Source organism: Sceloporus occidentalis, unplaced genomic scaffold (genome assembly GCF_023333645.1).
Source record: "Sceloporus occidentalis isolate IW3139 unplaced genomic scaffold, rSceOcc1.0.p SCAF_4, whole genome shotgun sequence".
In the NCBI taxonomy this organism is placed as follows: Eukaryota; Metazoa; Chordata; class Lepidosauria; order Squamata; family Phrynosomatidae; genus Sceloporus; species Sceloporus occidentalis.
Window position 1 is genome coordinate 83,787,051 of NW_028316984.1, and position 11,330 is coordinate 83,798,380.

Consider the following 11,330-nt stretch of genomic DNA (forward strand, 5'->3'; position numbering starts at 1 on the left):
CAACAAAAACACAAAACTGCATATGATAGGAAAAAGGAAGAGTAACCAGGTCCCATACAACACAAGGAGTTTGCCTGTATTTTATTACACTGAAGCAGGAAATTGTATCTTCCCAACCTTACAACTTCTGGAGTCCTGTTCCACCTCAGATGCAGAGTTTTGTCAACAAGAGCAACCCAGGGTTTTATCAAGTATATTACTTTGTTACTAGGCAATCTTGGGAGCAATCTGTTTCATCCCACACATCTACTGTGAACATACAGCGGTGGCTCTCCAAACTGATGGTACAATAAGCAGGCAGAGAAGTTTGGGTTGGCATTTGTTGGCATGGCCAGATCACTCACTTGTTGGCAAGGGTGGGTCATTCGCTTGGCCGCTTCTCGCTGAAATTGCGGGTGTGTTCTTCTGCATTGGCCAGGAAACTCTCACGGTCCTTGGTGAACTCCTTAGCCAAGTTGGGACGCAACGGATAATCTGGTTCAGGGTTATTCACCAATGCTATGAGTGCCTGGATCACTATGAGAAAGTAAGGAGGGTCACAAATAGGCCTGAACTCACACCTTCAAGCAGAGAATAAAATGAACTGGACAGCTCAAGCAGGCTCTGTGTCTACATACCATGGTGCATGTGCCCCCTTGTCATACCTTGGTCTATTTTTGTGTACGGTTTCCAGTTCACATCACTGATGATTGGCAGGCACACCTCACCCATCTCATCCACATTGGGATGGTAGATCTTAGTCTTGAAAGTTACCTTGGGGGGCTTGAGAGGGTATTCGCCTGGAAAAATGATCTCAATCTGGAATGCCCCTTGATTGTATGGAGGGTTATCCTGGGAACAAAGACAGGATGGGAGTATGAATCAAGACAAGATGCTAAGGACTGGAACCTCCTTAGGAGCCCACCAACAAAATTAAAGAGCCTGGGCCTATGGAATCTCTTTCTGTCCTGAGCCATATAGTTTAGGGCCTCAACTAAAAATCATCTCTCAGTGAAATAAAAACACTGAGATGTTGCTGTTTTTTAATGAGGCCTCAAATACATTTCCTGAAGGAGCAGACTCACCCCCTAATACCCACGTTATTCTGGCTGACACGTTAGGATCCCCTTTGAGGCCTGCCATTTCTCCAGCTTGCCCAAACTCACCGGTACTAGAAGCCCCTTCCAAAGCATGATGTTGGTTTTATCTGCCTCAATATCCTGGAAGCATCGGCCCCCTTTTCTCTTGATCTCATCTAGCTCCTGAAAGGACAAAACACATAAGGTAGCTTCAGGCCCAATGAGTACAACTGCCCAACAAAACCAGTCACAGTGACTCCCTGGTTAGCCAGCCGGAGGAGCCTTCCCCAACCTGGGGCTCTCCAGATGTCTTGGACTACAACTCCCATCATTCCTAGCTGGCATGGCATGCTGCTGAGAAATGGTAGGACATGTACTTCAAAATAGCCATAAGGCTAAGCGATCAGGCTGGGAAATACTGAACTAGATAAAACAATGCTCTTGCCCACAAGAATGCTCAGGAGTAGAAAAGACTTAATGTTATTATTTTTGCAACTTGCCTCTTTCAGTAGAAAGATATTAGTTTGAAAAACTTAGTTTAATAAACTAATATGACATATACATAGACAAGTGATGCACTCATAAGCTTCCCTTTCCCCTTCCCCTTCCCCTTCTCTTCTCTTTCTCCAGCATCATAACCAGGGAAACACTGGAATTTCCAGTTTACTATAGTTTAGTACTGTACCCAGACCAAAAGCTAGGCATATTGTTTTTTAACTATGATTGATTGAAACAAATAAGCTTTATAGCCTGTAGTTAGAATTCAAAGACATAACTATGGTGTGGTACAGACCATCCAAATGCGCCGTGCTCCTGGCGATACTAGGGTTAGGGAGCTTGCACCAACTGCATGCTCCCTAACTCTAGGACGTGTGGAGGGCACATTGATTGAGTGGCCCCACCCACATGCCACATGCATTGGTGACATCGCAGCTGCGCAGTGTTCAAATAGCACTGCATAGCTATGATGCCACCGCAACTTCCTACGGTGCTTTGCTGCATTGCAACTACACAGCAAACAGGAGCTGCTTCTAAGCGCTCCTTTTTTGCTGTGCAGCAGTACCGCGCCATTTAATTGCTGTGGTAACGCTGCGCAGCAAAGAGAGGCAGCTCCAGCCCGCCTTTTGCAGGCAGTGTGTACCGGGCCTATATTAGTCTAGATCAGTATGCAAAGGGATGTTGTAGCCTATTTGAGACTAACTCAAATAGTCTTTGTGCCGGCCTGTGGGCGGGGTGAGAGTTGGGTGTCTGGACACTCCAAGCCCTAACGATGACGACCGGGCTCCCTTTCTAGATGGCATGCACCATGATGACACACCTCCAGTGCAGCACCCAAATGGCGCAGCACCAAAGGGGTGTCATCATGGCGTGCCGGTGTGCCTATGACACCCCTTCCAAAGAGCAAGAAGAAACTGCTTTTCACGGCTTCTTTTTGCTCTCTCCAGGGACCGGGTCGGTGCCGCTGTGTGTGATTGCCACAGCACTGATCCAGGGCAAAAATGAGTAGCTGCATGCCACCAATCTGTATAGCCCTTGCGAGAAAGAAGGTGATAGCATAAGCTCATTCATAGCTATAAAGGTCTCTTACTAGGCACTTTATTCCATGCATATGAGGAAGTAGATTTAAGTCTACAAAAGCTTATGCTACCAACTTCTTTCTCTTAGGAGTTTATCAGACCCAAGTTTTGGACCCTGCAATTGCACTAAGGAAATGTAAAGAACGTTGCGAAATGACTGTTTCGCGCGATGTCTTACCACATTGCTTGCTTTTCCGTCATTCCCCCGTAATGTTATGTTAGCGCTACAATTGTGCGAAAGTTGCGATTTGCATGATGTGAAACCATGCATAGCGGAACTGTCTACTACACCAGCGCCTTCCGTTTCTGTCGAGCATTTCGCATCAAAATCCTTGTGCATGCTCTTTGGAGGCTTTGGTGGCATCATGACCTTTGTGCTTCTGGGGGAGCGAGGGGGTCCCCCCCCCCCATCGTTAGGGTCCTATTTAGTGGAGGGGAGGGGGAGAAGGAAAGAGCCGAAGGAAAAAGAGGAATCTGGATGCAAAGAGTGACAGAAGGCAAAAGTGGAAATCAGGGTGGCTTTTGGTGGGTGGGGGGGAGTGGAGAAAGTGATGGAGGAGGATGAGGAGGAGGAAGGAGCCGTGGGAAGAAGGGAGCCATGGAGGGCATCCTATAATGGAGCAGGAGGAGGAGGATGAAGGACCCAGGGCAGCTCAGAGGGAGGTGAGGGTCGGAAGGAAGGAAGAGGAGGAGGAGGAGGAGGATTGCCCAGGGAAATAGGGCTGTGGAGAGAAGCTGGGGATGTGGGGAAATGAATGCAGCAGGAGCAGCCTCTTTTGACAATTTATGCACATGATTTTTGGGGTGCTTGCTTTCTTCTTGCTCCTGGAACTTAAGTGCCGTTGTTGTTGTTGTTGTTGTTGTTGGTGTTGGTGTTGTTTGTGTTATATGCGGGTGCTACAGTCAGAATGCCTGCGCTGCATTTTCATTTTATTCCCAACTGATTCCATGGGTCAGTTGGAACTGACAGGTCACTCTGTCTCAGCCTCAGTGGAAGGCAATGGCAAAGTGTAAGCAGGAGGAAAGGGGCAGTTCAGGTCAGGTCAAAGGCAGGGCATGAACAGAGCTCCCATCAGGCACTTTCCTCCCTTTTTAAATAAACTATTTTTGGCAAAATGAGCGCATGTTTTGTTGTGTTTTTTCCTGAGGAATATATATATGTGTGTGTGTGTGTGTGTGTGTTTGCCCTTTGCAACAGTATCCCTTTGCTGGAAGTCAGCTAATAAAAGTGAAAGGGAACAATAAAAGGGCACTTTTTTCCTTGGAGAATCCATGCTAAAATGCAAATGTTACAATCGAATGTTACATTCTTTTGTCAATTAGGCAATTGGCAAAACGATACCTGCTTTTGCAAGGAATTCAGGGACAGCTCTGAATTGCTTTTAAAAGTCATAAAAGAATGCATGACAATTGCATCCTTTTCTGGCATTTACGGTGACGAATTCATTATTATTATTATTATTATTATTATTATTATTATTATTATATGTGCAAGAGGCATTCTGGGGTGGCAATGAGTGGGGGATACAGGATGCATTATTTTTATTATTAAATATATACACCTCTGTCTTTATTTTTTTCCATTATTTTTATTATTAAATATATACACCCCTGTCTGGATTTTTAGTTATTTTTTCAAATAAATAACCTCGCGGCTTGGAGGTTCCCTTTTTCTCTCAGCGCTGCCGCTCTTTGGATGACCCTTTGGGGTCCCTGACATTTGCAGCCTCCTTGGTGTTCATGCAGGGCAGAGGAATGGGGCTGGAATGGATGACCCTTAGGGGCCCCTTTCACTTGCAGCCTCCTAGGTGTCCATGCAGGACCGAGGAATGGGGCTGGAATGGATGACCCCTAGGGGCCCCTTGCATGTGCAGCCCCCCAGGTGTCCATGCAGGACAGAGGAATGGGGCAGGGATGGATGACCCCAAGGGTTTTTCTTACATGCAAGACAAGGCAACCCCCCCTCCAAGGGGTTGTCCTGAAAAAGGAAGGCCACCGGAAGGGAATGGGGTCAAAAAGCAGCCCAGCATCATGGGAACTTTGCAATCAGTAACTTTAGCATTGCATTGCGCTGCTGCATACCACACCAAACCATTTCGCAACACATTTTGCAAGATAACGGGAGACCATGGCCTGGCTTCCACTTTTGCCCACAATGCCCAAAAAGGGGAGGAATGACGCTTAAACTACGAGAGCGTTGCGCAACGGGCTCCCATAGAAATGAATGGAGTCTGGAAGAACATCGCGCTTTCACGTTATTGCGCAACATTGGTGACGCTAACATTGCGCGATAGGCAGGAAAAATTGCCAAAAACTCGTGTCTGATAAACGCCCAGGTTAGTCTCAAAGGTGCTACAAAATCCCTTTACAACCCACAGTTAGGTTCACCAGTTTGTCAGGGCTGTACAAAACAAAAGAGAAAACTTCCACATAATTGCATTGGAACAGTGGGAGGGAGAATATAAGAACATAAGAACCCAACATTAATCTAGTATTGTTCTCATCACAATAAACCAGGCATTGGAAAGGCTTTTGGGCTATATCTCCCAGAACCCTCAGCCGGTAGCCACTGATTTGTGTAGCTTGCTTCCTGCAACTCACTTGATTGCTACCTTGATTTCTGTGACATTCCCTCACTGAAGTCAGGCACCAACCTGATTTAAGAAAAACATGACCAGAAATTAAGTTCAGGTATCAGGGCAGTTCCAGGGCCTAAATAACCTACAAGCAGTAGGTCCTGTCTTATCTTGGAAGGTAAAGAGGGTCAGCCCTGGTTAGTACGTGGATGGGAGACTGCCAATGAATACCAGGTGCTGTAGGTGGTATTTCAGAGGAAGGAACTGGCAAATCTACCTCTTGAGTATTCCTTGCCTAAGAAAACCCTAAGAAATTCATGGGGTTGCCATAAATTGACAGTTAACTTGAAGGCTAATAATAATAATAATAATAATAATAATAATATCCCACTCCTCCAAACGATCAAAGTGGCTTACATTAAAATAAACCAATAAAATACAATATCAGTACAATATCATATAATATTATAACCCTACCCCAACCCTCCCATCAGTAATAATAAAATACAATTAAATTATTAATTATTAAAACAACAATTAATAATTAGATAATTAACAATTATTAACAATAAGCAGAGCAGAGGCAACTAGGCGTTTGTCAACAATCAGTCACAGATTGTTAGGGTATTGATCTTACACTGGAAAGGCCTGCCGGAAGAGATATGTCTTGACTGCTTTTTTGAAGCAATCCAGACTAGTGATATATCGAATCTCCTCTGGCAGGGCATTCTATAGCTTGGGAGCATCAGATGAGAAGTTCCTCTGAGTAATTGCAACCCACCTAGTCTTAGCTGATTGCAGTAGATGTTTATTTGAGGACCTCAATGTGCGGTGCGGATTGTATGGTTGAAGGCGATCCCATAGGTAGGCTGAACCCAAGCCATGAAAGGCTTTAAAGGTTATAACCAACACCTTGTACTGTGCCCAGAAATTAATAGGCAGCCAGTGAAGGGATTTTAATATCGGTGTAATATGGTCACTTCTAGATCTTCCAGTGATCACCCTGGCTGCCATATTTTGAATTAGTTCAAGTTTCCAGACTAGGTGCAAGTGTAGCCCTATGTAGAGTGCATTGCAGAAGTCAAGTTGTGAGGTTATCACTGTGTGTGCAATAGTTTTTAGGTCCTCCAATTCCAGGAAAGGGCGTCATTGGCATATCAGCCAAAACTGATAACAGACACTCCTGATAACAAGCATACACACACACACACACACACACACACACACACATCATGACTGTTCCAGAAGGATCTTTCTTAATTTGAGCTCCTCTAAAAGTTACTTCTATGCCCTTCCTTTTCCTTTCGCAGTAAACCTAAATCTACACAGACTTGTGTGTTTATGTAGTTGGCCCTTCTTATACACGGATTTTTTATATGTGGATTCAAGCATCCACGGTTTGAAAATGTTCCAAAAAAGTATAAATTTCAAATATCAAACCTTGATTTTCCATTTTTTATAAGGGACACCATTTTGCTATGTCATTATATTTAATGGGACGTGAGCATCCACGGATTTTGTTATCCACAGGGGGTCTTGGAACCAAACTCTAGCGTATAACGAGGGTCCACTGTATGTGCCTTTAAGTCACCTGTTGACTATTGGTGAGGCTGACCCCATGAATTTCACAGGGTTTCTTTACGCAAAGAATACTCAGAGATGGTTTTGGCAGTTCCTTTCTCTAAAATAGAGCCTACAACGCCGTAATCCATTGGCATTCTCCCATCTAAGTATTAACCAGGGTTAGCTTCCAAAACCACACAGGATCTGGTGCCTTTAGAGCAGTGATTCCCAAACTTTGGTCCTCCAGATGTTTTGGAATTCAACTCCCAGAAGCCAGAGCCACCTTGACCAACAACCAGGAATTCTGGGAACTGATGTCCAAACTACCTGGAGGACCAAAGTTTGGGAATCACTGTTCTAAAGCAGAGGTAGGCAACCTGCGGCCCGCGGGCCAGATGCGGCCTGGCGAGGCCTTGGGACCGGCCCCAGCCCGGTCCTGCCGCCGATTGCCACCGGGGCCTTTGGCCTCTCGCACACAGGGGCAAGGGGTCAATTGTCTATAGATGCCTCAGAAACATGCATTTATATTAACATTTTTTTAAAAATCAGCAATTTTTTTTGCATGTCCTCCACTTTTTAAAAAAAAGTGTCCACCATTTGAAAATGTTGTCCTACATTTGTCCCGGTTTATTTATTTATTTATTTAAATAAAATATTTAATTATTTATTTTTTGGCTTCGGCCCCCCAGTTGTCTGAGGGACAGCAACCCGGCCCCCGGCTCAAAAAGGTTGCCTATCCCTGCTCTAAAGGCACCAGATTCTGTGTGATTTTGGAAGCTAAGCAGGGTCAACCCTGGTTAACACTTGGACGGGAGATTGCCAATGGACTACAGGGGCTGTAGGCAAAACCACTGCTTTAGAATATCTAGGCAGGCTCTTACACACATTTACTTGAGGGTTAGTCCCACTGAATTATTATTATTATTATTATTATTATTATTATTATTATTATACTTTATTTCTATAGTGCTGTAATTATCTAATAGGCCTCGGTTTTAAGTAGATTGATATAGGGTTGCACTGCATCTGAAACTTGACACAAGCAACTTGGGCACAGAAGTGTTTTTCTCAGGTTTTTACAGCCTTTCCATTCAAAGAGCTGGGCATTTGAGTGCAACTTCCTTATGTTCAGTAAACCTTCAGCCTGACAGTAATCGAAACTGAAAGTCACCACCAAAGGAGGACTTGGTGCTGATCTTGTGCAAGCATTTCCCTGCCAAAGCCTGCCTACTACTGCCTCCCTACTCCTTAGACCTAGAACTGCAATTGCATTCATTACACTCCTGATTCCCTCTTTATTTCATCTATTAGACAGGGCTTTCTGAACCTTTTCTCCAAGAAAGCTGATTTCATTCAGAGGCAGTTTCTCACAGAGTATGTCAGATCCATAAGTACATTCATGGGGATGTCACAGCGACTGGGTGATTCATTGTCTGTTGCCCAGACCTCCATTAAATCAATGTCTTTAATACTGGTTTTGTTATTTACTAGTGAGGAACCGGATTGTTGGGGGACAAAGTACCCAATTCAGGTTGTTGTTGTGTCCCTCCAAGTCATTTTTGACTTTTGGCGACCCTAAGGCAAACCTATGCTAGGGCTTTCTTGGCAGGTTTCTTCAAGGGGGGCGGGCTTTGCCATTGCTTTCCCCTGAGGCTGAGAGAGTGTGACTTGCCCTAGGTTACCCAATGGGTTTTGATGCTCGAGGGGGGACTCGAACCCTGACCTCACCTGACTTATACATTGCATTAGACATTAAGACTGCCACTGCTTTCTTCATAGCATTTAGGAAATAATCCAGTCTGTACACTGCTTTAACCGCCTTGGCTCGGTGCTAGGGACTCCTGGGATTTGTAGTTTGCCGTGGTGCCAAAGCTCTCTGATAGAGAAGGCTAAATGTCTCATACAACGACAGTTCCTAGAATTCCCTAGCATGGAGCCATGGGACTAGAGCCACAGAGTTGTAAGAGACTGCAAGGGCTATCCAGTCCAACCCCCATTCTGCCATGCAGGAACTCCCAATCAAAGCACCCCTGTGACAGCAGGCGGCCCTCCAGCCTCTGCTTCAAGACCTCCAAGGAAGGAGACCCACCACACTCTCCGAGGAAGGAGTGTCTTCCTCTGTCGAACAGCTCTTACTGTCAGGAAGTTCCTCCTGATGTTAAGATGGGGTCGCTTTTCCTGCAGCTTGCATCCATTGTTCCTTGTCCTGTTCTCTGGAGCAGCAGAAAACAAGCTTACTCAGCTAAAGCGGTGTCAAACTGGGTTCTCTCTGCAGTGCAGATGCAAGGCATCCTGTAGGAAAAGGGACAGGAATCCGATCTGGGGGTCGCTTTTCCCCAGCCCCTGCCTCCTTCCTTCCTTCCCTTCCCCTCCCAGTCCCTCTCCTCCCTGAACCCAGGGCCCCATCCATCCCTCCCTCCCTCCGCCTGCCTGCCTGCCTGCCTGCCTGCCTTCCCTCCCGAGGAGCCTTGGGCCCAGAGGAGAGGAGCAGCCTACCTTGGCCAGTCTCCGGTTCGTAGCTGCCATTCTGTCCTGAGGGCCACCAGAAGCAAAAGCAGCAGCTCCTTGGCTCCGAGGCCACTCCTGCAGGGAGGGAGTTTCTTTTTCCCTTGCATTCCCAAAGCCCTTCGGGGCCAGATTGCCTCCCTTCCTTTCAAATCCGAAGCAACCGAACCTTTATTATTATTACTGTTATTGTGTGCCTTCAGATCCTTGCCTATCATGGGCTTTTCTTGGCCAGTTGTTTCAGGGTTGGATTTTCCATGGCCACCCACTGAGGCTGAGAGAGTGTGACTTGCCCATGGTCACCCAGGGGGTTTCCTGGCTGAGCTGGGATTCGAACCCTGGTCCCCAGAGTCATAGTCCAACTCTCAAATCATTACGCCACTTTGGGTCCTTGAACCTGGATTAGGCTTTGCATACTGGGATGGCTCTCTCTAACCATTAGGGCTTGTGATGCTTCTTGTTGTGTACCATCAAAGTCGCTTCTGACTTCTGGGGCCTCTATCACAGGGTTGTGTTGGGCAAGGTTTGCTCAGAGGGGAATTGCCATTGCCTTCCTCTGAGGCTGAGAGAATGTGACTTGCCTAAGGTCTCCCAGTGGCTTTCCATGACTGAGTGAGGATTTGAACCCTGGTCTCCAGAACCTGAGAACCAGTGTGGCTTAGTGATTTGAGTGTTGGACTGCTGACTATGGAAGATCAGCATTCAAATCCCAGCTCAGTCACAGAAACCCACTGGGTGACCTTGGGCAAGTTAAACTCTCTCAGCCTCAGAGGATGGCAATGGAAAACCCCCTTTGAATATACTTGCCAAGAAAAACCCATGAGAAATGGGAAACAAAGTGAAGCCACACAACTCTACAAGTCCCGTCCAGCAGAGCTGTTTAGGGTGATAAGGGAACTGACACAGGTTCCACTTGTGCAGAACCCTTTGCTTAACCCGAGAATGGCCTGCTGTGATGTTTTTAACAACTACTTCGCAGATAAAATCTTTCAGATAAGAGCCGACCTGGATGCCAGGCTTGCTGCAGAATGGGCTGATGAGGTGTCCAGTGAATCCATTATTGAGATTAAACTAGATCGGTTTGAGTTTGTGAATACCGATGATGTGGACAAGATCCTTGGAAATGTGAAGAAGACGACATGTCCACTCGACCCCTGCCCATCATGGCTGGCCGTCCAGGGGGGTGATGCCTTGATGGCATTTCTTAGAGATGTCATCAATGCATCCCTTAGGGAAGGTTGTGTTACAACTTGCTTAAAAGAGGCGATTGTTAGACCGCTCCTGAAAAAAACCTTCCCTGGACCCCCTGGATATGAAGAACTAGCCCATCTTCCATTTTTGAGCAAGGTGATCAAGAGGGCTGTCGCCCTTCAACTCCAAGTCATCTTGGATGAAACCGATTATCTAGACCCATTTCAAACCGGCTTCAGGACAGGATATGGGGTGGAGACTGCCATGGTTGCTCTGGCTGATGATCTTCGTCTAGGCATTGACAGAGGAAGCGTGACCCTGTTGGTGCTTCTAGACCTTTCAGTGGCCTTCGATACAATAGATCATGACATCCTCTTGGAACGCCCAGGAGAGTTAGGAGTCAGTGGCACTGCACTCCAGTGGTTCCGGTCCTTCCTCTCGGGTAGATTCCAGAGGGTGATGCTCGGGGAGAGTCGCTCCTCAAAAACTGAGCTTAAATGTGGTGTCCCTCAAGGCACCATACTGCTATTCAACATTTATATGAAGCCACTGGGAGAAATCATTTGCAGACATAGGGCAGGGTGTTATCAGTACGCTGATGACACCCAAATATATTTCTCCATGTCCCAATCAGCAGCTATGACAACAAATGGCATTTCTCCTTTCAATCAGTGTCTTGAAGCGGTAATGGGCTGGATGAGGAAAAACAAACTCAGGCTGAATCCAGACAAAACGGAGGTACTTACAGTAAGGGCCCCCAAACCAGGTATAGGTTTGCAACCTCCAGTTCTAGATGGGGTCACGCTGTCCACAAAGGACTGTTCGCAGTCTGGGGGTGCCCCTAAATCCGTCACTTCATA

General features: G+C 46.3%; 1 protein-coding gene across 2 annotated transcripts; it reads right to left on the reverse strand.

The window, feature by feature from the left end:
- Positions 1 to 66: 66 nt before the first annotated feature.
- Positions 67 to 9,352, reverse strand: UBE2L6 (ubiquitin conjugating enzyme E2 L6). 2 transcript variants are annotated; one of them, XM_089520617.1, is made up of 4 exons: positions 9,271 to 9,352; positions 1,146 to 1,241; positions 645 to 831; positions 67 to 516 (listed from the first exon to the last, which is right to left on the reverse strand). In XM_089520617.1, the coding sequence occupies exons 1-4, from the start codon at positions 9,298 to 9,300 to the stop codon at positions 362 to 364; spliced, it is 468 nt and encodes a 155-aa protein (XP_089376743.1). In that variant the 5' UTR covers positions 9,301 to 9,352; the 3' UTR covers positions 67 to 361. The 2 variants fall into 2 exon arrangements, with proteins under 2 accessions (XP_089376743.1, XP_089376742.1); XM_089520616.1 differs by having other exon boundaries at positions 618 to 831.
- Between the last annotated feature and the right edge of the window lie 1,978 nt (positions 9,353 to 11,330).